The sequence below is a fragment of the Malaclemys terrapin genome, chromosome 1 (assembly GCF_027887155.1).
Source record: "Malaclemys terrapin pileata isolate rMalTer1 chromosome 1, rMalTer1.hap1, whole genome shotgun sequence".
NCBI lineage: Eukaryota > Metazoa > Chordata > Testudines > Emydidae > Malaclemys > Malaclemys terrapin.
The window spans coordinates 273,556,386-273,583,073 of record NC_071505.1 but is presented as its reverse complement, the minus strand read 5'-3'; the positions used below and the strand labels follow the sequence as shown (position 1 = coordinate 273,583,073).

The window sequence follows — 26,688 nt, the reverse complement described above, 5'->3', positions numbered from 1 at the left end:
GAGTTAGGAGAATAAGATATAAACTTGTATCACTGTTGTAAACATATTAAGTGGAGGCCATTAAGGGTGCTCCAGAAACAATCAGTTGTAAATGGCCTTAGTTACTTGAAAGCCTTCCTGTGTATGTGTGGGCCAGCCCATGGGGAATGGAGACTAGGGGTTTTACAGTGACATGTGACCATGTCACCTGATAATGAAATCCATCTTAAAGCTGGTACTTTTCCATTTAGAAGATGGGGTGGGGACCGAGAGAGACAAGAGATTCCTGCTTGTGCCAAAACTATAAAAGGGGGCAGAGCAGGACGAAGGAGGAGGCCAGTCATGAGAAAACCCCTGCTTTCCACCTGAGATATCTGTACCGGGGAAAGGATTGGGCCCAGACTAGGAAGGAGTCTAGTCTGTGAAAGAAGCTTATTGGAACATCTCTGAGGGTGAGATATTACCTGTATTCAATTTCTTAATGTATTAGGCTTAGACTTGCGTGTTTTTGCTTTATTTTGCTTGGTGACTTACTTTGTTCTGTCTGTTATTACTTGAAACCACTTAAATCCTACTTTTTATACTTAATAAAATCACTTTTGTTTTTTTAATAAACCCAAAGTAAGTGATTAATACCTAGGAGAGCAAACAGCTGTGCATATCTCTCTATCAGTGATATAGAGGGCAAACAATTTATGAATTTACCCTATATAAGCTTTATACAGAGTAAAACAGATTTATTTGGAGTTTGGATCCCATTGGGAGCTGGGTGCAGGAGACAGGTAACCTGCTGAACTGTTTTCAGTTAAGTCTGCAGCTTTGGGGGTGTGGCCCAAACCCTGGGTTTGTGTTGCAGCAGACTAGCATGTCTGGCTCAGCAAGACAGGGTTCTGGAAGTCCCAAGCTGGCAGGGAAAACAGGCTCAGAGGTAATTTCAGCACATCAGGTGACAGTCCCAAGGGGGTCTCTGTGACTGAACCCGTCCCAAGATGTATAACCAGGGATGGTACCAATGAAACAAACATCCATTGACAGAACATTCCACCAGAGAGGGCTAAGGCCGATGAATGCACATCATTTGGGCTATGTGAACCAGTCATACACCACCTGTGGCTGTAAAGCTGAATGTGACTTTTGGAGAGTCTGTGGGTTCGATCGGAGACCTGCTTACTCTGCCGAGAAATGTGTGGCAGGCCAGGTAGCATTGTGTAAGTTGATCAGAGTGTGAGCAACATCGTTTCACATCTCCCCAGGCAATCAAGTAAGGAGAAATGGGAGGGAGGAGAAACAGCATGACCCCTTTCTTGAAGACAGAACGACTAGGGCAGCAAAGGCAGGAGGAGAGTGTAGAAAGTGTCAAATGGCGTTTTAGAGAAAGAGTAATTAGCTGTGGAGAGGAATCATTACAATCAGAAATGGGTCAGGCCTGGTGTTTGAACCCAAATTAGATTTAGGCTGGGGCTCATGTTACAACAGTTCTGAAATCTTGAGAGCTTTCATATGATTTTGTTACAAAATGACAGATATTTCTTAATCTGCTGTTCTAATGACATTTCTGCCATCTTGAGCCAAAATTACATGAGAATAACTGTTCTTTCAAGATTGGTGTCACAATGAACCAGAAAATAGGTCCTTTTCAGATTTAGATTTGACTGATGACAACAATCATTGGCATTCAGATTTGATGTTCTGGGTCTGGCCCATTTCTAGTTATGATGTCCGAGCCCACTGCTATGTCAATATGTGATGACTTTATGATTTCAGGATGCATCACGCTAGTGCAAGCATAATATGCACTGTCAGGCAGCTGATCTGCGATTAATTTTTGCCTCTCCATAACTTCATTTGATGACCATGTAGCTCTTAAGAGATATTCAGTGTGAAAGAACTTCATGTAAGTTTAAAAGGAGGGAAAACAAATAATAAATCATTGATGGAGCAAACTGACATGTCTGGGATATATACTGGTATTAATTTGCTTAAATAAAATGGGAAAAGAATGGAAAATAATTAATATTTTAATTAATATAACATCTAAATCTGATACTTGAATGCATCAGCAACCAGTGAAGATAGGATAAGAATTTATGATGTAAGTATGGAGGACAGCTCGGTTATGAGATACTGAACTAAAGAAGTCTGTAATTAAATATGGTAGGCAAATATTGGATATAGTTGTTACTTACTGGAAGGCCAGGAAACCCTGGTAAGCCATCTATACCATCTTTTCCTGGAAACCCATCTTCACCTTTAATGCCAGATAGTCCAGGACCTCCAGGGTCTCCTTTGGTACCTAAAGAAGTGCTCTCAATGTGAAATTACTCCTGCATTGGACAAAAGGCTTATATATATAATTTGCAAATTACAAGGGAAGTAGATTGCTTGCTTTACCTTTCGTTGTAACATATCTAGAATCTCCTTTCTCCCCTTTTGGCCCAGGCAATCCAACTGCACCACGAATTCCCTGTTGATATCCATTTTAAATAAAGTTAATCAGAACTTTATTTAGGAAACAAATGGAAAAGCGATAGTTAAAAGTAAACCTGTGTGCCAAGTGACCCTCTGTTGTTCTTCAAAAAGCTCCTCAAAACTTACTTCTTTCACATCTCTTTCTATTAATGATTTTCTCTCTGGTGTTCCCATTCTTGTGCTTGATCCTTAATCAGTGTGTTGTCTCTCTACTTTGGATAGTAAACTCCTTGTAACAAGGAACTTGTCCTCTTATATATCTGTAAGATGCCAAGGACTCCTATGGGAGTATATAAAATACACCTCTACCCCGATATAACGCGACGTGATATAACACGAATTCGGATATAATGCGGTAAAGCAGTGCTCCAGGGGGGCGGGGCTGTGCACTTTGGCGGATCAAAGCAAGTTCGATATAACGCGGTTTCACCTATAACGCGGTAAGATTTTTTGGCTCCCGAGGACAGCGTTATATTGAGGTAGAGGTGTGCTTGGAAACATGGTGAGCCGCATCTAATTGTAACAAAGGAGAGTTCATGTAATGAAGTAAAATATTTGTTTTTGATATACAGTGAGAAATAAGAAATAACAGATCTTCCTCTCCCTTCCCCTTACACACAAAAAGTGCTAGCTTTGCAGTCTAGCAACGGCACCAAATAATTGAGGGGAACCTCTGGTTGGGTGCCAAGATCCCAGACCAGGAGGGGGTCAGAGAGCTGCAGAGGATCAATATTTATGCCCTGATGAGGAGCAGAGGGCGGATTCAAGCTTCTCTCTCATCTCTGGTCAATTAATGGAGTAGGTTTGATTGGGACCGACCCGAGGAAAGACACAACGCATGGTATGTGTAAGTAATATGTTCTTTCCCCTCACTCAAAAAAGTTAAGGTTTTACTAGCTAATAGTGCCAAATTTGTAAACTTTCTTTAAATATCTGAAAGGAAACTATTGAAGTATTTCTGTTAGATTTCTGACCAAATAATATAACAAACTCCTTCTTATTCATACACCATACTATACTGGCTCCTGAGGACAGCGTTATATCAGGGTAGAGGTGTAATAGTGGTCCAGATTTGTTCCTGCTGGTGCAGGGAGGTGCCATGTACATGTGCTGGGCCCCATAACCCCAGGGAGGCTTCATCAAGAAGGAGGGTAGGTGGAAATACCACTATCTACATTATATGCAGGATTCTGAGGGATAATGGCAGCTTTACAACTGCCAGGGACTCCAATGGAGGGGCAAAGTCTACTGAGGGAATACGCCAAATTACTTATAGTGGGAAGTAAGGTAAATTCTGCAAGCAATTCCTGGAGTAGGAAAACAAAACTCAGAATTTATTTTTATTTATTTCTGGGCATTTTTCTTCTGCTCAGCATCATACTATGTGAGAACCTCACAACACCTGTGTGATGTAGAGAAGTATTATCTTCCACATTTAACAGGTGAGGAGACTGAGGCATAGGGAGGTTAAATGACTTTCCTTAGGTCACACAGAAAATCTGTGGCAGAACTGAGAATAAAAACCAGATTTCCTGATTCCTGGTCCTTTATCCTGAATACAAAACCATTGGAGCCTAGGATTAATCTAGGGTGCAAAGTGCATCTGTCACAAATAACAGGTTCTTTATTCAGGCAGCTACTTAGAGTTAATTAAGAAGATGAAATTGGTGAAGCACACCCAGAAACTTTATCAGCTTTCATTAATACAGACAAATGTAATTGAAATAATAGGAAAAATCATTATAAGAACGAGAAGTACAGGAAAGTGGTTTCCTGCATTGTTCATACTTACTACCTTATGGAAACCATTAGAAACAAAGATAAAAGAAAAAGTAAGTGAAGATCACCCCAAGAGGAAGGATTTGGGCCAGGCTTCCTACTCAGTTGCCCCATGTCGTCATCCTGGTGTCCCAGTTAGGATTTGTCTAACAACCCTGTTATACGTCTTTTCCCATTCCACTCACATACATCCAGGACCATACCTGATCAAGTCAGCACTCAGCCCCCTATTCACATTTAGTACTCTGGCAGACCAATTTTAGAGTTCTGAATGTCCATATGCAGTGTTCCGGCTGATTATAATTACATTTCTGACAGTTAACCCAACCATTTGCGTCAGTCCCTTTCCCAATAGTTTTGATATATCAATGTGGTTAGTTCTTACTACAAAAAGTCTCTAAGATGCTACCATTTGTTTGTTTGTGGTTTACCTGTTTATCACCAAATGCACTGGTAAACTATCACAAGATATGTACTGCTAACTTATATAACCTTAGTTCAAGCTGGTATCATTCTATAGCTTTCAGCCAAGCACATGATACTTGTGCTATCTTATACTTACTGCCAACTTCTACTAGGCCTCACTCTAAGCTTTTAACACTTAAATTCCTTAAGTCCTGTAACCAAGTCTATTTTTAATAAATATATTATTAAATACTTGCCGTTACAACTTCAACAACTTCCATTCTTATTTCTATAAGCATGCTTAGCAGCTAGATTCTATTTTACCCTAAACTATAGGGCCTTCCAAGATCAGGTCAGGAGTCAACACCATCCTGGTACCCATCTGAAGCTGCAATTCAATGGTCTGGGCACCAAAGCCCATCCCAAGGAAGTTCATCCGGCATGGTGGCTATGGCGATTTCAGCCCCGGAGACTTTGTGCCAGGGTACACAGAATATGAAGTAAATTGTCATTCCATTTTAATTTTGCTTAGAAGACTCATGCTCCAAATCCATTACTAGAGCATAGTACCCTTTTGCAGCCCTAGTTCTGTCTCTTTGTGTAGTTCTCCTTCGGTATGAAATGAAGCCAAGTTGTTCTTGGCTCCAAAGTACACATGGAAACTATTTCTCTGTTGCTGAATGTGTGAAACGTACAGATTCACACTTCCATAAAGTCTTGTGTAGACCAAATCTATGATATATAGAAGTTGATTGGTCAACTAATATTTACAAGCTGCATTTAAATGTATGGTCAGCAAAGTGATGTCTTAGGGCCTGTCTACACAAACACTTAGTTCATGGCAAGCTCTCGTCTAAATCTACCCCATGCTACCCTAGAAGTTCCATAGTGTGCTTAGATCTACCCCACTTTCAAATGGGAATAGATCAAAGTGCACTATGGAACTTTAGAGCATGGCAGCAGGGTCAACCTGGATACTTAATGTGTGGAAAGTTAGTACAGGGTAGATTTAGACCCTAGCTTGCCAAGAACTAAGCATTTGTACAGACAAGCCCTTAGATACCAGTGTAGAGATGTGTATTTCAGATGTTCTTTTTTAAAGGCAAAGGAAGCTCTGGAATCTAATGTGAGGCCAAATTCTGACCTCAGTTAAATGGTTGTAAGTCTGGAGTAACTGCACTATATTAGTGAAGTGATTTTAGCTTTTCTATTTTTTGCTTTGAAAGATTGTATATAATGTATTTTAGAGTTAGGTGCCTGCCCAAAGTTTTACAGCTAATGTTTCTCTTTCTTTCATGCTCAACATCTTCAGTCACTTTGGGTCAAATTCAGGGTCATTCAATATAATTGACTGAATATGTCCAATGAATTACGGAGTTACTCCTGACTTTGTTGCAACTGAAAGTAAAGTCTGGACCAAAGTTATTGAAGATCTTCAGTTATAAAAGAGAAATATTACTTGTAAAACTTTGGGCAAACTCCTATAACTGGTTGAAAATATTTTAGTCAAAAACATGTTTTGAGGCGTGGAAATTTTCTTATAAAGAAATTTTTTGAAGAAGACTAAAAAAAAAGCCAATTTTGTTATGTTTTGTTTAGGACAACCAATAACCAAGCCAAATTTTTGTTTTCAGTTGTTGTAAAACAAAAAAAAGTTTTGGTTGGGTTTTAGTTTTCTATCAAAAGCCTGACAAATTCCATTAAAAATTAGATACAAATGAAAAATTATCATTTTCTTTGAATTTTTTTGTTAAAATAAACTATATTTTTAACCAGCTCTACAAAAAATCCATTGCTAAAACAAGAGTCTCAGTCTCATTGAGGATCCAGTTCACAAAGCCCAATTCTGATTTTATGTAGAACACTGTAATCCAGAAGTGGTTATTAAAACAGATAAGGAAGTGTTGTTTACTCCTTCTCATAACACAAGAACTAGAAGTCACCAAATGAAATGAATAGGCAGCAGGTTTAAAACAAACAAAAGGAAGTATTTCTTCACACAACACACAGTCAACTTGTGGAATTCTTTGCCAGAGGATGTTGTGAAGGCCAAGACTTTAACAGGGTTAAAAAAAGAACTAGATAAATTCATGGAGGATAGGTCCATCAATGGCTATTAGCCAGGATGGGCAGGGATGGTGTCCCTAGCCTCTGTTTGCCAGAATCTGGGAATGGGTGACAGGGGATGGATCACTTGATGATTACCTGTTCTGTTCATTCCCTCTGGGGCACCTGGCCAGTCAGAACACAGGATACTTGGTTAGATGAACCTTTGGTCTGACCCAGTATGGCCGTTCTTATGTTATGTTCTTAAACGATTGTTGGTAAGGTAGTTATTTCATCAACAGTACAAAATTATTGATTTGTGGCTTTTAAGAAGACATAATATAGCATAAATAAGATCCTCACAATTCAGCAGTTAGACACATGTATTTTGTTAGAAACAACATTAAAGCCCACCCCTACTGGCATTATCATCATCTTGTCAGCTACCAATGGATTTATTAGAGTTGGTTGAAAAAAATTCTTTGAAACATTTTTTGATGAACAATGATTTGATTTGCCAAAAAATCCATTTTCATGAAAAACATTTGTTTTTTCATCAATATCACTGGTCTACAATTTTTGAGAAGTCGTCTGCTTCAGAGATAAAATGTGGTATTTATTATGTATTTTGATGTGCTGAATTCAAATATGACAATTAAAACAACTGATTGGCCACTGTTTCTAAGATATTTAAGTTTTTACATTTTATGTCTATGTATATTGTGTAGATAGTAGAGTTTTAATCATAAATTGTAAACCTAGGTCTTTTCATGTGTTTATGGTTGCTTTACATGATAATATTTCACCTGTCCTGTTTATGTAACACTTTAAAAATCAGCAAAAGGGTTATATAAATAAAATTTATTATGAAACAAAAGGCAAAAAACTATTATGTACATAGTTTAGTCCTATTCAATGTCTACTTGGCACTTCTTGGCTTGTCTCTTGTATTAGTAAAGTTTGACTACATTTATTTCAGAAGCATTTTGGCTGTAGAGCAGTGTATTTAAAGCAAAAATATGATGAATACTGAAGAAAAGTTGCAGTGAGAACAAGCAATTTTAAGGACATTCTTTTTCCTGACAAGTCTAGTATGTCTCTGAAAAAAATGGATTAAAGAGATAAATAACTTACATTTTCACCAGAGAAACCTGGAAGACCATGCTGACCTTGATCTCCAACATCTCCTTTCCGTCCAGGCAGTCCAGTTGGGCCTGGAAAACCTGGCGGACCGGGTAGACCAGCAGGACCCCGTCTGGCTTCCTCACTTTCAATACATTTACAGTCCCCTGTTTCACCTGCAGAAATGTGGGAGGGAGGAAAACACAGAAGCTCATTGAAAACAAACATTTGGAAGAATTTATTATGAGAAATCGTAGGCGAAATAACTTTAATACATTGGGGTTCATGGCCCTGTTGAAGTTGATGACAAAACTCCAATTTACATTAGTGGGACCAGGATTGATCCCTAATGAAGACACAAGTATATTAAAAAAGTGCTTTTGGGGAAAAGAAATAGCCCCATGAGATATTTTTCTTATTGTGTTAGCACTAGGTCAAATTCTGCAGTCCTAGTTCAGATCATGCTCAGGCAAAACTCACACTGAGCACAACGAACGTTTTGGATGAATAAGGACCTCCAGATTTGGCCCACTATTTGTAACGTCTTACCTTTCAATCCTTTTTGTCCTCGGAACCCAGGGAAACCTTGGCTGCCTGCCTCACCTGGATCCCCCTGGCGTCCCTTCAGTCCAAAAAGATAGCCTATGGAGGTTAATGCATTTGAAATATAGCATTAATGTTGTGTATATTTACCCTTCCTGCCCTCCTTTCCATTCTTTATCCTGTTTTGAGCACCACTGCATCTGACTCTTCTCTCTCCCTGCATGTTCCTGTCATCTACCATCCACCCAACTCCTCCCCATCAGCCTTTCTTTCTGATTTTTAATCCTGGCTCTCTGTCTTCACAATGTCCCCCCTCCTCCTTGGTGACTTCAACTACAATGTTGGTGACTCATTCCCCCACCCCTCCCTTAGCCTCCCATCTCCTCACCCTCACCTTCTCATTTGATACGCAGCCCTGGTTCAACTCTCATACTCACCAAAATTGCCATTTACTTGACATGGTCTTTTCCAAGCACTGCTTGCTAACCTCTCTATTGCTCAACTGGCCTGCTCTGACCATCACTGGTCTCTCTCGATACTGCCTGTTTCCCTCCCACCCCACCATGCCTGACCACCTGGTTCTTTGATGACTTCCAGACTATCAACGTCAACGACTTTTCCTCTGCTCTGTCTTCCATTGATATGGTTGTTGATTCTCTCAATTGTTCCCACTCTTTCACTCTCTTTTGCCACTCTCTCTCAGGGTCTGCCTTGTCCATCCCCAGCCTAGGTTCACCCCTAACACCCGCTTCCTCTGCTTCTGCTCTTTTGCTGCAGTGTGTCTCTGGCAGAAATCCCGAGACCAGGTTGACTTCTTCCACTGCACGTTTGTTCTTTCCTTCTTCAGTTCTGCCATTTTCCTAGCAAAGCAGCTCTATTTCTCAAACCTAACTGAGTCCTGCAGCTGCAGTCCCAGCCATCTTTTCACCACCTTGGACTTCCTCCTTAACCCCATCCCTTCTCCCACCCTCACCTCCCTCTCTACTTTGGGTCTCAAGAACCACTTGAGGTAAGTGCCGCTCGGATCCTGCACCCCTGAGCCTCTCCCCATGCCTCAACCCCCTGCCCCAGCCCTGATCCCCTTCCCACTCTCCAAACCCCTTGATCCCAGTCCGGAGCACCCTCCTGTAGCCCAAACCTCTCATCCACAGCCCCAGCCCAGAGCCCGCACTCCCAGCCAAAACCTGCACCCCTTCCTGGACCCACACCCCAGTCCTGATCCCCCTCCTGCCCTCCGAACCCTTCGGTCCCATCCCAAAGCACCCTCTTACATCCCAAACTCCTCATCCCCAGAGCCCACATCCCCAAGCAGAGCCCTCACACCCTCCTGTACCCCAACCCCAATTTTGTGAGCATTCATGGCCTGCCATACAATTTCTGTTTCCTGATGTGGCCCTCAGGCCAAAAAGTTTGCCCACCCCTGTCATAGAACATAATTTTACAATTGCTGTCTGGAATTCTTCTCCTCCTATTCCATCCTAGACCCTCTCCAGTTGGGCTTCTGCCTCTTGCACTGCACTGAAACTGCTCTCACCAAAGTCTCTAAAGACCTCTTCCTAACCAGATACTCTATTCTCATCATCCTTTACCTGTCAGCTGCCTTTGACACCATCGGCCATACTTTTCTTGAAATCTGTCTTTCCTCAGGTCTCGTGACACAGTTCTCTCCTGGTTCACTTCCTACCTCTCTAACTGCTCCTTCAGCGTGTCCTTTGGAGATTCCTCCTTATTCTCCCTCCATAGAGTTCCCTCCTTTGCCCAGGGACAAGATGGAGAGGGCCATCTCATGCACAAACACAAATTCAATCATCAACTTTATGCTGATGACTCTCAGGTGCCTCTCCACTCCAGATCGGTCTTTTTCTTTCCAAACTAAAAAGTATTGGCTTGTCTATGTGACATTGCCACTGGGATGCCCATCTGTCAGCTTAAACTCAGCCTAAACACAGCCCTTGCTTGTATCCATTCAAAACATGATAATTTTGCTAGCTCATTGCTTTGCATCTCCCTTCCCCATCACAACAAATGTAAAACTGACCCTCACACTTGGGATGTGCTCCCTGTAAGCAACCACAAAGCCACCTCATTGTCCTCCTTAAGATTCTTTGCCACGATGTCTATAAAAAAACCTGACAATGGTTATGCAGCTGTTGTACTGGGGCCCCTGCCTATTATATTGATCAGTATTGTCTCACTGGTTCCTTGTGCTGTCTTGTCTATCTGTATCTACCTGTTTTTTCTCATCTTATGCTTAGACTGTAAACTCTTTGGGGCAGGGACAGCCTTTTTGTTCTGTATTTTTACAGCACCAAGTACAATAGGTTCTGAGGCTCAGACATGCTACTGCAATTCTGTTAGTAAATAACTGCAGTATTGACATGCAGTATTGGCTGTACCACATTTGACATAATATAGTACATCTAAAACATTTCTAAATACTTAAAATTTACAATTCCATGGTATATTAATGACAGCCTATTTACTGCATGGGTTTACTCTGTAAATTCAGTCAATGCATAAGCCTATGTCCCCAGCTGTGCCAGAGTTTTGCTTGGTTCAGTGGAAAGGTGACTTTAAGCTATCTGGTTCATAATCCTTTACATTCTCCCCCACCTAATCTCTGGGATTGCCATGGTCTGTTTCAACCCATGGTATAACTTGGAGCAGCTTCAACACTGCTCCAAATTTCACTGGCTGGCTGAGAGGACATCACACTCTGGCCCTACCAGCATTCCAGACCCTCCTCCTATTTTGGGGGTGAGGATGCTTTGATGAAGTAGCTATTCCATGTTAGGGGAACACTCAGCAGACTACTTAGGGACAGTTTTATAGTACCTATGTGAAATGGTCTACTGTATCACAAGCCAGGATCTAGTCCACAATCCTTTCATCAGTGAAAGTTAAAAAAAATATTTAAAGCCACGTTTTTATGTTCACATCCTAGACCGGACTGCTGGATTATTTTCTTTTAGCCATGGAGAGATACCAAAACATCTAGCAGTATTAGTATGGTTATCTTTCAACATGATTGATCATTAGATACTGCTCATTAAGCAGAGACATAGTGGGATTGGACAGAATTGAAATCGACTGTCTTAGACCATTCTTCTCAGGTAGATCACAAAGAGTTAAAACAGGCACCTTTTCCCTGATGTCTTCACAACGAGAAATCACAAATTCTTCATGGTCAGTGTATACATAAGACCTCTAGAGTAGGGGTTCTCAAACTGGGGGTCGGGACCCCTCAGGGGGTCACAAGGTTATTACACAGGGGGTCGCGAGCTGTCAGCCTCCACCCCAAACCCCGCTTTGCCTCCAGCATTTATAATGGTGTTAAATATATAAAAAAGTGTTTTAATTTATGGGGGGGGGGTCGCACTCAGAGGCTTGCTGTGTGAAAGGGGTCACCAGTACAGAAGTTTGAGAATATGGTGAGATACTACTGTTTTCAACATAGAACCAGTAACATAGGTGCTGGAACTGGGTGTACTGGTGCACTCCTTGGCTTGAAGTAGTAACAACAACCCAAAGACATGGCTTCTCCCTTCAGCACCCCCACTATACAAATTGTTCCAGCTCCACTGACCAGCAATATCTAAATGATATCCAGAACCCTGACAAAACTGTCCCAGTACCTGAGTGAATAGCGCCTGGATGAACAGCTGCTAGCTAAAATGTAACCCAGGCATGGAAGAAGTGATGTTGATAGAAAAAAGGAAATATCAAGAAGGTAGATGGAGCTAGCAGTTTGCTTTTCATCAAAGGAATCAGCTCTGTGATTGTGGCTGAAAGTCCCAGGGCCCTCTATTGGATTCCTCACTGCTCCTAGACAACTAAATAATGATCAGCGTCAGCATTTTTTAAAATCTTTGGCCGGCCAGAAGCCTGCACCCCTTCCTGTCCAATGCAGATCTAGACCAATGGCTCATGTTTGCCACCTTCATACTTAACTATGGACACAACTATTTAAAATACATCAGGAACAAAAGGAACCTTAGCAATGGTGGATGCCCGTTGCTCAAAACTTGAGCTATGCAAAATTTCTCTGCTGAAAAATCCAAACCCTGAGAAAAACCACAAAACAAACCAACCAGATGTGTGTTCCAGGGTTTGTTATGAATGTTTGAAAAATCAGGTGAACACATCTTTCTTCCTGTGTTTCTTTGTCCTTTTGGCACCCTCCCTCCTGCCCACGTGCATACAATCACTTACTCTCCTCCACACTATGCTTCTATCATTGAATGCCCATTCCTCTCCCAATCTGACCTATTAACTTGACATGCCAGCAGCCTTGTTAGAAAATGATCAAACAACAACATTTCTGATTCCCTAAAATTAAACCTGTTCATTTTCCAAAGACCTTACGGCCTGGCAGCATCTCTAGCCACTTACCTGCAGTTCCTGGAGGACCAGGTGGGCCATGGAATCCTTGAAGTCCTGGTTTACCATCACTACCTGGTGGGCCTGGCTGAGTTGCTGGAAAACCTGGTTCTCCACTAAAACCTTTGGCACCCGTTTCTCCACGTAAACCTCTTCTTTCAGAGCCATCTGAAATGGGAACACATCACCCAAGAAATTGAGAATGATCTCTCAAACATGCTCTCAGATTAAGAGGCTAGGCATGCTAGGTTATAGAGGGAAAGTAGGCATAACTACTTCCACCATGTGAGGAAACAATGCAGGTATTCTGAATATAGTGATAATACCACTTTTCATCTGAGCAATTCAAAGCATGTTACCAAGGTGGTTGGTATCATTACCCCTGTTTGCAAGTGACTTGCCCAAAGTCGCACCAGAAGTCAGTGGCAGAAACCGGAATGGAATCCAGGTCTCCTGATTACCAGTTCAGTTCCTTATCCACTATACCACACTGCCTCTTTCAGGACCCCGTGCTCCATATGTATTCCTGCCCCTGTTCCCAAAATAATTCTGACTAAAATAGGAGCACAGCGGATTGTTGTGAGTCAATATTTAGATCATGAAATATCAGAATATTACCAGGAAAACCATCTGACGATCCAGGAAGACCAGGAAGGCCGGGATCTCCTTGGTACCCTGGGTCTCCTGCAAGCCCAGGAACACCTGGCGATCCTGGATCACCTGTTACTCCTGAAACACATCCCCATCCCCAAGAATACAGGTTAGTCTGCTGATCTTTGTGACACACACAAGTAGCACTGCATGTTCTAGATTGTTCAGCTAACTGTCAATCTTGAAAGCTAAATTAGAATATTCAGCTACTTCATTTGGTGACACATTCCAGAAAGCTGCAGTATTCACAGCAGCACAAGATCCACACACAAATACCTGTAATTTGTCAGGCAGAAACGTTTAAGAAGAAGATGGGTTTGCAGAACAAAATATTTAAAATTAGCACTATTAAAAGTTACATCATAATATCTGAATTGCCCTATTAAAGTTAGTATTAACAGAAAGTTATCGTTTTAAAGAAAACACAAAGGTTAAGAAAAATAAATCTGCATTTAAAGTTTCAACAGCTGCATAGCTCTGCTGTGTATCCCAGCCACACTGAGCTCTGGGCTGGACCAAACTATGTTATAACATGGATCTCTGAAATGATTGTAAGTTTAGTAGAGACAGAACCCCTCAGTACAGTCCAAAGCTGCATGCTCAAATGCCCAAACCCTGGTCCCATCAATGTCAATGGCAAAATCCCAACTTTCTTCATTCAGACCAGTATTTAGTCATGCAAGGATTGTCAGGGTACCTTTCCAGGATGAAAAGATGTTTTTAAGATGGTTTTGGGGGCGCAGCCAAAACAAACAAACAACTGGTTGCAACTTGTCTATATGGTGCTTTGGTCCATACCAAAGCGGTGTAAATTCTAGTGCACAGTAGAGTGTTGTGCACTAACTTGCCTGTGTGGACCCTGCTGGTGCACACTAAAAGTTTCCTAGTTGGTGTTAATATAGTAGTACTGTTTGATTGTACATTAACTTTTAGTGCACATCAGCAGGGTTCACATTGGCCAGTTAGTGTGCAACTGGAATTTATATCCCTTATGTGAGAACTAACACATTGTGCAGATGTGATCCAGGAACCTCTTGATACCAACTGGGAGAGGGCACATGAGGTGCACAGAATTTTACAGGGGGATCAGTAATATGCATAACAATTCACTAAAATGTGGCATGTGAGGTCTCTCCTGAGAGCCAGTAACACACTAGTGATCATGACATTCTGAAATGTATGTAAGAATAATATTTAAGGAGTTCTGTACCTATACTGGAAATTATGTTCTTTAGGGCTGTGAATTAAAGTAGGTCACCAAGAGGTGACTGTGATGTCCTGTTCCTTCAAATGTTTGACCACTGCCCCTCCCACCGAAAAGCCTCACTTTCACGTTAGTTTTCGCTTTGCTGCCAGAACAATAAAGCAAGCAAAGCACAAACTGTACAGCTGTGCTTTTTATCGTCTCCTTCTGTGCCCATCTCCTTCTCTGCTGGGCCTTGATAGCGAACAAATCTGTTTTGAGTCATCAGCAGAAACTGGACAATTTCTTGCCTGTCTGCAGGAGCACATGATGAGCTACTACCCAGGAGTCATCTGTAACTCTTTTCTTGAAGCAATCTTTGTGTACTTGTTGGGACCTGCTGTGTCTTGATGTTGCCTCATGTGCAGATAAATACCAAGCTATGCAAATTGAATGATGACATGAGACATGTCATCGTTCTTTTCAAGTTGGAGACTTTGTGGATTCGCAACTATCATTGTGGAGTGAAATGGGTACTTGAGGAATTCTAAAATGCATAGGACCTTTTTTGTTTGTGGCAAAACTATCTGATGGTATATTGTGGAAATGACATATGGACCAGTTGCAGCCTCAACAAGTATTGAAGTCCAGGGATGTTCCAATAGGACTTTCTGTTCCTCCAATTGAACCTCCTTCTCTTACAAGTCATACTTTCAATGACTTACTGGGAGAAATTTTGTTACAAGATCCACTTGATTCCTCACTACCAACTGTTCTTGTTGTTCAGGACACCGCTGCACCACCATACCTATGTTATTCCAAACAGGTGCATGTGATGGTGTGCACTCACCTCTCATGAGTGCCTCCTGTCAGCTGGGTGCAAACCTGCACTCTTTCTTCTCACAGTGCCCCCTGCTGGCTGCTGTCCTCGTCAGGCGGGTCTTCAGTGGCTCAGCCCTCTGGCCAAGTCACACAGTCAAATGCATGAACTAACAAACCCTTTCTGGGGTAAAAGGTCCAACTGGGCCTGTCCTTGTGCCCTTGGTAATGTCAGCAGCCCTGTGTCTGGGCTCAGTTCTCAGCCCCTTCTGGGCTAATTTTAAATCCATCCCTGCCCTGTTTATAGAGCAGTGCCCTTTAAGTCCTGCCCTTCACTTGGGCTTCTAAATGAAACTTTTACCCTTCTAGGGGCATTGGCCACTCTGCCAGTGGGTGGTGGTGAGACCCTAGCCCACCCACTACTCCAGGTCCTGACCCAGGGACCCAATACATAGCAGTCACGTGCTGCTTCCTGTAATAGTTGCTGCTGCTATTCCCTGCACCACTTCCCATGTTGCTGCTTCCTCTTCACCCTTACCTCAGGGCTGAAGTTCTGTCTATTCCCTGCTTGAGCAGGATCTCTTCCAGGCCTCCGCACCTGGAGAGTCTCACAGCCTTCCAGTCCTTCCTCATCCTTCTGGTCCCAGTCAGGAACTGACTTGCTCAGGCCTTGCATCTCCTTTCATCTGAGCCTGTTGAGATCTGATTGACTGCTTACAGACAGCCTTTCAAGGCAGGTCTGGAGGATGCACCTTTACTGTTCCTTTTCTGGGGCAGGGTGTGGTAGGACCACAAGGCTTCCAGCAGGGGGCCTCAAAAGGCCCAGTACAGCCCATCACAGTGCAAAAAACAGTTTTGTCCCTGAACTTATAAATCGTTTACTCAGTGAGCTGCTATTCCAGGACAGAATAATTCCTTGTAATTTGGGAGTCTGGGGTAGTCCACTTACAACTTTTAGTGAGGTTGTCAGGGTTCTCTCTCCACTCTGAACTCTAGGGTACAGATGTGGGGGCCCACATGAAAGATCCCCTAAGCTTATTTCTACCAGCTTAGGTTAAAAACTTCCCCAAGGCACAAATTCTTCCTTGTCCCTGGACGGTATGCTGCCACCACCAAGTGAGTTAGACAAAGATTCAGGAAAAGGACCCGTTTCCCCAAAATATCCCTCCAAGCCCCTTTAACTCCTTTCTGGGGAGGAGGGAGAATAATCTACCAACCTAATAGGTAAACAAGGTGAGCACAGACCAGACCCTGAGGTTTTTAGGACACTAAAAACCAATCAGGTTCTCAAAAACAGAATTTTATTATAAAGAAAAAAAGTAAAAGAAGCACCTCTGTAAAATCAGGATGGAAGGTAATTTTACAGGGCAATAAGATTTAAAGCACCGAGGATTCCCCTCTAGGCAAAACCTTAAAGTTACACAAACCGGAATAAATCTCCCTCTTAGCATAGGGACAATTCACAAGCTAAAACAAAAGATAATGCATTTCCTTGCTATTACTTACAATTTGTAATCTTAGATGCTTATTTCAGATATGGCTTTAGGAGATGTATTTTTCCTGCCCTGGTCCCTCTCTGTCCCGGAGAGAACAACAAAGAGAGCACAAAGAAGCACAAACGAGAAACCTCCCTCCACAGATTTGAAAGTATCTTCTCCCCTTATTGGTCCTTTTGGTCAGGTGCCAACCAGGTTATTTGAGCTTCTTAACCCTTTACAGGTAAAGGAGGGATTTTATGCTACCCTTAGCTGTATGTTCATGACAGAGGTTATATAGTGTTTCATGTTAACCATGTAAACAAGAATGTATATGTATTTGGGAAGGGTTTTTTTAAAGGAGGATGGAAAAATGTTTATATGTGCAAAGCCTCCGCAGTGCAGAGCTTCACTTTTGTGTTAGCTCCAGTTTTGCTGCCAGAAAAATAAAGTGAGCACAGTAGAGAGTTGTGTTTCTATCAGCTCCCTATGTCTCTATCTATCTATCTCCTTCTCTGCTGGGTTCAAATATAACAGTGAGAGAGAGAGGTGATGCGTAACTGTTGATAGTGGGGGGTACAATTTAAAGGTTTTGGGGGGCATGTGACCGCCCCATGCATCATCTCTGGATCTAGAACAGAGGTTTTCAAACTGTGGAGCACATCCTGCTAGCGGGGCATAGAGGAAGGTTCGGGGGGGTGGGGGAGTGGCTATGCCAGGCGGCTTGGGGAGGGAGTCCCACCTCCACTCCCTGACTCCCCTAAGTGGGCAACCCAGCCTGTGAGGTGAGTCAGGGGGTGGAGATGGTGCTCCTTCCCCGAGTCACACTGTGTGGCGCCAGCCTGGCCCCGCTGCTGAGGTAAGTTGGGGATGGAGGTGGCACTTCTCCCTCGAGCCCTGCCACTGAGATGAGTCAGGGGGTGGAGGTGGCAGTCCCTCCTCAAGCTCCACCAGCGGTGCTGGCCTGAGCCGCCTGGCATTGTTGCTCCCCCCCCCAATGTCCCTTCACACGCCTCCTCCTCCCCCAGTTTGAAAACATCTGTGTAGAAGCTGTTGAAAATGGAAGGCAGAAATCAGGGAGAGCACATGACCATGCATTTACACACACACACACACACACACACACACACACACACACACACACACACCGCCTCTGGTGAGAAACATGTTCCTTTCAGACATTCCTATCTGCCTGATTATCTACCAGTTAAGTATTGTATATATCACAATGAAACCTATCTACAAACTAAGCCACCAACTAATCAAGATTAAGAATTTAACAAGAGGTCACAATATCTACAGGAAGGAATACACAGCAGGAGGATGTCCAGTTTATGAATAAAGATCAAAGGACTGTTTTATTATATTAGGGTTTTTTACGGTACACCGTAGTATCTTTTCACCTACAAGTAAGCTAATAGTGGGTTTGTTTCATGAACAGATGATCACAGCCTGGCTGTAATATGCTGGAAGGATTTTGCTCTTATGACATAATAACGTCCGATTTGTTAAGTTTGGCTCTAGTATGCATGTTATGGCTTTACTTTAAATGTAACCTTTTGTTTCCAATACTTCTGCTTGCTATCATATGAATCGCTATTCTTTGTTAAATAAACATATAACTGCTTTTTCTAAGTGCTGTGAGTTATGGGGAGCTGTGCTGTACAGTATAACTGGTAAACTGTGGGGTACTGTTCCTTAGGGAGCAGAAGATCTGCAGTTCTGTGAGTGGATCAGGTGCTGGGTATTCCAGTGAGTTGTGTGGAGGACCTGGGGTTGGAATGTGCCTATCACTAACCTGCCGAGGGACAGCGGAGCCCACATGAGCTGCGAGGGAAGTGCTTGTGCTACTTGTGGCTGGGGGTGACCCGTGGCTGGTACAGACAAGGCTTCCTCATGCTAAGGGCAGGTAGTAGCGAGGTACTCCACAACCCTGGGATCCCTTGGGATGCATCAGATAAGCTCTTGATTAAGCTCATTTAGGAGCCCAGACTGAACATTTAGTTTACAGCTCTGGTTGTGGAAAAAATAATCTGTTTCTTTTGGCTGGTCTTCAAGTACACCCATCAGTTGTATTTTAACAGTCCGGAATATTGATTTCACATCAGTCTGTGGCTCACCTCACCTGTCATGTTAACAGTGATTTTTTTTTTTGGTTAAATTGTCCATTACTGCATATAAATGTCACAAAAATACTTGTTGGCATTTTCTTAGATCTCAAGGCTTTGACTTCACTAGGGGAAAAAGAGGAGTGCTAACGTGAGTTGAGTTAAAGACTAGGCTAGCATCTTTAACCCAGCCTGCTTACCTGTGCGAAAACTACTAACTTCACTGTGAGATAGCTAACTCGAGCTAAGAACACACCTTTTTTCCCGAGTGAAGACAAGGCCAAAGAGGGATCAGGACTAAGGTAACTTCCCTGAAAATAAGATAACTTTACACTAGTAGGGAGTTTGTACACTATTGTTTGAGATGAGTAACACATATACCGACTCGCTTTACTAACGGAACAGAGTTCTCTGCATTTCATGCTTTTGCTGTGGGGGAAGATGGAAAAACAAGGATGAGCTATCAGCATCACAAGTATTCAGAGCAATGAAGACATACCTTTCCTTGCAAACGGAGTATAAACCGGTGGTCCTTGAAACCCTCTCTCACCCTGCTCTCCCTGTATAAATAGACAATGAAGCGTCAGATACATACTCAGCGTGTGCCTGCGCCATTGTGCGGTGAGGGACTATTTGAGCATGTCTGTCCGTTTTCAAAAATATTTAGGCACATTAGCAGCAGATAGGCACCTAATAGAATGTTCAAACTCCCAATGATTTTGATTTCAATGGGAATTAGGCACTTAACCTGCATAAGTACTCTTCATTTCTAGGCACTAAATACCTTTAACATCTGGCCCCAAGTTGCCAGCAAAAGCCTTGTATTTCTCTTCATTCACACCACCTCTCCACTGGTTCTCCTAATTGTTATCCTCATTCTACTTTTTCCTCATTCATCCATATTTTCCCACTCATTCGCTCTCTTCATCAGTTGGGGACAAGGAAAATATTCACCCTCTTTCCCCACCCTATAATACAGTGTCAGTTAAGCACATTTTGTGAATTTTTACACCTTCCTCTGAAGTATCTGGTTACTGACAGACAACCAAGCAGCATAGACAACTGCCCAGTCAATTATGGCAACAAACATTTATATTTTTATTCTAATGAACAGACACAACATAAGCAAAATTATGTCTAGTTTACTAATTCTGACCAATTAAATTCACTTTTAGTGCAGGAAAGTAAAGAAGTACCTTCATTCCTTTAGGACCACTGCTGCCTGGCATGCCATTAAATCCTTGAAAACCCTGAAATATATATCAAAATGGTTGCCCTTTTCTAAATCAGACAAAGAATGAAGATATTTTGTTACAGGATTTTTCAACAGGCCAGCTTGTTGCCATTATTTTAATCTGTTACAGCAGTCATTTTAAAAGCATGAGAATGGTGGTTTCCTCTAACATAGTTAAGGTGTGTGAACCATGCAGCAAAGCTGAGAATTTTGTCACCCTCAGGATTTACTCTTGGCATTAATAATTTAGTTCTACCTTTCAGGTTTTTTCTGTTATATATTTTGCATATTGTGTCAAATCCTAGCCTTGGTGCAGCCCTGGCGCATAGCCTGGTTGGAGGAATACAGAATGGGCAGGTAATGAAGCTGTTGAGCTCTCAGAAGATCTTGAGATGGGAACCTGCATTCTGGATTGATGGAAAGAAGGGTAAGGAGAAGGCAAATGGTCCATCCTCTCTAGTCCTTGGAGATGGTGTCATGAAGACAATGCACACACACAGTGCCTCTTTTATTCTGCAGCACAGTGGGGTTTCCCCCAGGTGTCAGTCAGCTAGAGAAACTTGTCTAGAATATACTAATGAGCTACACTAGAGATGTCATTGTTATAATAAAGTAATAGTTCTACTTAGGTTGTGAGCTCTTGAGGGCAGGAATTGTTTCTTTATTATGTGTTTATATAGTACCAAGCATCCTGGGGCTGGGGCCTCTAGGTGCTACTGCAATACAAAATGCACTAATGTTGCAGATAACCTAATTAAACTACCAATATCTGTAAGAATGTTTTATCACATAAACATCTCTCTATAGAGCAGGGATCAGCAACCAAATCCGCTGGCGGGCTGAGATGATTTGTTTACCTGCAGTGTCCACAGGTTCGGCCGATTGCAGCTAGCACTGGCTGTAGCTCACTGTTTCAGGCCAATGGGGGCTGCGGGAAACGACGCGGGCTGAGGGATGTGCTGGCCGCTGCTTCCCACAGCCCCCATTGGCCTGGAATGGTGAAACACGGCCAGTGGGAGCTGTGATCAGCTGAACCTGCGGACGCTGCAGGTAAACAAACTGTCCCAGCCCGCTCGTGGATTTTTCTGATGGGCTGCGTACCAAAGGTTGCTGATCCCTGCTGTAGAGCATTTTAATTAATTGAATGATTTATTCTTTTAACTGAGACAATGACACCTCCAGGATTTGCCAATACCAGCCTTCTGGCACACGTGTGAAGTGGCTTAAATCTGAAGTTTGTGTCAGATGCAATATATCGTATTCAATTAGTGTACATTTCAGCTGATGGAGCTGTGCATATGAAAATACCAGGCTTACATCTCCTCTCACATGCACTGGTTTTACACCAGTGTACTTCCATTGACTTCAATGGAGTTATTCCTGATTTATTTCAGTGTAAGGGAGAGAAAAATCAGGACTATTATATTTTATTTAAAACATTTTCTAGAACTGAATTCTAGATACACTGTCCCTGCGTACTCCAGAAAACAGAAATTCTAAAAAGTTAAAGCATTAAAATAAAATAGTGGCCAGAGCCGCAGCTGCTATAAGTCAGTGTGGATCCACTGACAGTAGTGAAGCTGTGCAATTTACACTAGCTGTGGATCTGAGCCTTTATATACAGCCTGTAAAACTGAAGAGTGGAGTGAACTCCTGAATAGATCAGATATTTCAATAACTGGCTTCAGAAAACATTTACACAGTTTTAAAGCATTGCAATACACCACAACATTCTCCAAGATACCACAAACTGACCCCCAGGGATCAAAGATATTATTCACAATGAAAATATATGTCAAACATTGTCAGAAAACTAACAACTGTTATACAATAGATGTAAAATCTCTTTCACACTAGGTGGAGCCGTAGATCTAAAAAGGAAGCCAGGAGTTTCCTAATTATCTACTGCTTACTTTAAGTACACTGAAAGGACTGAGCTATAGTTCTTCCTTCTCTCAAGGGAGTCAAACAATTACCATAATTTAAAAAAATATTTTTGCTGGTGAATAACATACTGGGAAACCTATTCCTTCAGATGTCATGATTTACCAGTTACATCTCATTGAAATAAATGTACCCTTTACTAAAAATTTTGTCGGGACTCAAACTCAAAAAGGGATAAAAGGGGTCAATAAATGATTCCGACATGGGTGCAGATACCAAGCCTACTTAAGTAAAAGGAAAGAACCCTTAATGTACATATTATTGATAGTTTTCTCTCTTCTAGACTAGCCGTTTTGACAGAAGCTTAAGAGCTGTGGATTTCACACAAGGATTGGTATTCCTTGCTGCCAAATTCCTTAGCATAATCAAGAAGCATAGAGAAACCATTTATTCCTGTAGCCATAGACTTATTTGAACATCTTATGGGCACAGTTTCTAACACTGATAGAAGCAGCCATTTTCTGCACACAAATAAAAAGCACGAGAGCTTCCAGGCATGACAGAATTTTATTTTAGACATTATTGCGTGTTTCTATGGACATAGAGAATCAGCTAATATTTTTCTCAGTTTTTCCCCTCTCTCCTTTTCGTTTGTGCTCAGAAATTCAAGATGGCACATGGATCACAGACCTCTACAACATCTGAGGAAAACTATCTAAAGGACAACACATTTCAGTATGGTGTAAAAGAAATTACAGAACTCATGTCAGCAATGATGGGAACTGTGAATACATTTCCAAAGCTCTCTGAAAATATATTCCTAAATGGCAATACAGGCTTTAATTATCAGACCATTCCCCTCACCCCCCACTTTTAAAATAACTAGGATTACCCAAAGAACAAGGAAGTCACCTGGTCCATAAAGTTAAGTTGATTGCAGTTGGAGAGTCCAGACAATATTCTGATCTTATTTACAAGGTATAACCGAGATCAGAATTTGATACCTATAGTATGTGTGGAATACACTTTGATTTTCAATTAGTGAGTCTAAATATAAAAGTCAAGCATGGAATATTCTAAAGGATTACTTATACTGTGCAAAACTGGCCCTTTATGATGTAATTTTGGTAAAATGTTAACTGAATATGTATTTCTTACATACTGTTATTCCCACTTAAAGTTCTAATGTCTGTAGTGTAGGGCACGTTATTTGTCTGGCACATGTTATACATTATATAGTGCTGTGTACACTTATAGCACTGTATTAATATTATGCTCTGTCATTTTCCAGGATAGAACATGTATTTTTCCATAATCTGAAGATGTCAGTTCTATATGTTAAAAGCAGTGTGCTAGAAACAAAATCTGTTTTTTTGTGCTAAATACTCACTTTTTCCCCGGCAGTTCCTGGGATGCCATTGATACCAGGTAACCCCTATGAAAATACAACATCATTTGCAGAATAAAGTGAAACACTGACAGATCTGTTAATCTTTGCCACTTCTAAGCTAATGTATGCAATGCACTTGAACTTTAAAAAAAATAATGACCATAACAATAAGAATCCATAGACTTATTTTCTAATAAGCAGATGCACAGTACAAACAGAACTGGATATTTTCTTTCTTTCTTTCTTTCTTTCTTTCTTTAAAAGCAAGACATTGTAAAACCACCATAAGAATGTTATGATCTCTGAGTGTTTTTAGAAATATTTATGTTGCCTATGCTTTCCACCATATTTGTTCATTTCAGAAGCTGTACTATGAGAACAAATGAAATGGAGCGGCACCAATTGGGTGCTACAAGATACTTGCACCCAAACAGGTTTAGGTTTTTTATTGGGGGTGTATATGAATAAAAACAATAAGGGTGACAGTCACTATTCCCTTGCCCATTAATTTGGCTTTGTGAGGATAAGAAGGGGATGGAGAAATGGAATCCACCCTCAAAACCAGCAAACAGGTCATAGGATTTCAGCACAAACTTTTATAGTTGCTATAGGCTGCAGTGTTGGCTATAGACCCCAATATGGAGGGGGTCCTAGTCACTTCATATGCATGAGTGTGGGGCTAGTGGCCTCTTCCTTTGCCTGCCTCGGTGGCCTCTCCCTCTCCAGTCCCACAAGGCACAGATAGGTTGCACAACCACTCCCACACATAGCTTCTTCACCTCTGACTTGGTCTGACAGCCATATCACAGGTTTTAGATGGCTCTCTGCCCTGGGGTGAATTTCATCTTTAATGAACAACATACCCTTTGTCCTGGAAAACCTATTATTCCTTCTTCTCCTTTTTCTGCCCAATATGCGGGTGAGCCCTAGGAAACATTGCAGATGAACTTACATAGACCGTTATGTTTACAGACTGTATATATGAACGTATCTATGAAGAGAAGAGCATTACACTGCCGGCAGAGGCTGATAATAAGCAGAAGTGAAAACACCATGGCCTGTGTAAACATCAGACCTGAACCTGTAGTTCATACAAGAGCTAAAATCTCTTCTGAGTTTTGTCTGTTTGCATAATCAGAGTGCTAGGATCAGGCCCTTAGAGAGATGAATCCACCACCCCATATCCTTTAAAAAAACAACTGCTTTTGTAGTTGCTACTTTGAAGAAAAGCCAAAGCAATTGTTTTTATCTGTATAATCAGTTAGCCATCTCAGATCTCATCCAAATCCTAGTTTCAAACAGATATTGAGAAAACACAGATATTCCACCATCCAAGCTTAATAAAAGTGAGATACAAATTCTTCACTTTGCTACACAGGCATAAATCCAAAGTAAGTCTATTGAAGTCAATGAAATTATACCTGTGTAAAACTAGTGTGAAAGCAGATTAGGATTTATAGAGCACATTATTGACTGTATACTAAAGGCAACACAGCTCTAATTGCAACCTCCCCCAGGGGTGTCACATACCAATTGAACAGGAGGGTTGAGAGAATAGAGCCTTCGGAACCCCCTTACGGGAGGTCCTCTGGGCTAGTGATTAATTGCTCAAAACTACTCTTTACAACTGCTCAGAAAGTAGGAATGGAGCTAACCAAGAGCAAAACCATCCAGCTAGTCCAGGTTCTGCAGATGAGTTAACAAAACCTCACAGTCTATGGTGTCAAAGACTGCTGACAGCTCTAAATGAAATGACAAACACACCTGACTATTGTCCACTTGACTACTGAATTCATCAACCAATGAAACTAAAGCTGTATCTAGAGGGCAGACTGGAAGGGATCAAGAAAATTGCCACATGTAACCATTTAATGGAATTTTAAGGAACGCTATCTATACCAGACATAGTAACATTTAACCCTCAAATTCAAAAATCGGTTGTGAGAAAGGATCTCATTTTAGTTAGCCCATAAAACTGATTGCAATGGGCGTTCCATCCTAAATAGAATAGAATCATAGAATCGTAGTCCTGGAAGGGACCTCAATAGGTCATCTAGTCCAGTCCCCTGCACTCAAGGCAGGACTAAGTAATAACTAGACCATCCCTGACAGGTGTTTATTTAATCTGCTCTTAAAAATCTCCAGCGATAGATATTCCATAACCCCCCTAGGAAATGTATTCCAGTGCTTAACCACCTGACAATTAGGAAGTTTTTCCTAATGTTCAACCTCAACCTCCCTTGCTGCACTTTAAGCCCATTGCTTCTTGTCCTATTCTCAGAGGTTAAGGAAAACAATTTTACTCTCCTCCTTGTAACAACCTTTTATGTACTTGAAAACTGTTATCAGTCTTTTCTTCTCAGACTAAACAAACCCATTTTTTTTTCAATCTTTCCTCACAGGTCATGTTTTCTAGACCTTTAATCATTTTTGTTGCTCCTCGCTGGACTTTCTCCGATTTGTCCACATCTTTTCTGAAGTGTGGCACGCAGAACTGGACACAATACTCCAGCTGAGGCCTTATCAGTGCATATTGTCATGATATGGCCTGCCATGACTCATCTAAGGGATATGAAGAGAAAAGCTGATACATTCTGTTAGGTTGTTTTATTTCTATTCCGTACCATTTCAAAGGTAGAATGTACTAATATTAACCACAGTGCTAGACTTATTTGTCTTTGGTTTTCTTGACTTACTTGAGTTCCATGTTCTCCTGTTTCTCCTTTTACTCCCTTTGTACCCTAACAATGAAAAAAAAAGAGGAAAGATTATAAATATTCAAGTATATTGTGCTTTCCCAAATACATCAAGTTTTGTAACATGAAACAGCAGGTATTTACCAAGAGAAAAACCATTACTATTGAGCTTTGATCAAGAATATACTTGTCTTATAAAATGCATGAGTCATAAGTAGTTTTAGTGTTTTTTATTTAATAATTTGTTGGGAGATGCTTTGATGTATTTTGTTTTCTAAAAGAGATATGTTTCTTCATACTGCTCAGACTGAAAAAATGTGCAAGTACCCCTACCTCACATTACAAGGCTTAACTCAGACTTGTTTATGAGGAGCTCAGATTCTGTGGTTCCGAGTGCCACAGAAATATCTCAAATAAATATCAATGTTCCCAACTCTATCCACTCTAGAGATGACTTTAGTTCAGATTTTCTCTCTTCCTTCGCCTTATTTGAACTGTGAACAGCCTCTTCCACCTCCTTTTATT

General features: G+C 41.5%; 1 protein-coding gene across 2 annotated transcripts in view; it reads right to left on the bottom strand.

Annotated features, from left to right (window-relative positions):
• The window catches only part of COL4A2 (collagen type IV alpha 2 chain), a 227,997-nt gene that overhangs the window by 52,041 nt on the left and 149,268 nt on the right, over positions 1–26,688 (bottom strand). For both annotated transcript variants that reach the window (XM_054013192.1, XM_054013183.1), the window contains exons 14-24: positions 26,164–26,208; positions 24,331–24,393; positions 23,468–23,512; positions 20,156–20,209; positions 19,459–19,519; positions 13,342–13,452; positions 12,736–12,891; positions 8,350–8,442; positions 7,813–7,976; positions 2,371–2,443; positions 2,166–2,272 (exon numbers count right to left, since the gene is read on the bottom strand). In XM_054013192.1, coding sequence (XP_053869167.1) covers positions 2,166–2,272; positions 2,371–2,443; positions 7,813–7,976; positions 8,350–8,442; positions 12,736–12,891; positions 13,342–13,452; positions 19,459–19,519; positions 20,156–20,209; positions 23,468–23,512; positions 24,331–24,393; positions 26,164–26,208 — 972 coding nt within the window. The remainder of the gene's footprint in view (positions 1–2,165; positions 2,273–2,370; positions 2,444–7,812; positions 7,977–8,349; positions 8,443–12,735; positions 12,892–13,341; positions 13,453–19,458; positions 19,520–20,155; positions 20,210–23,467; positions 23,513–24,330; positions 24,394–26,163; positions 26,209–26,688) is intronic.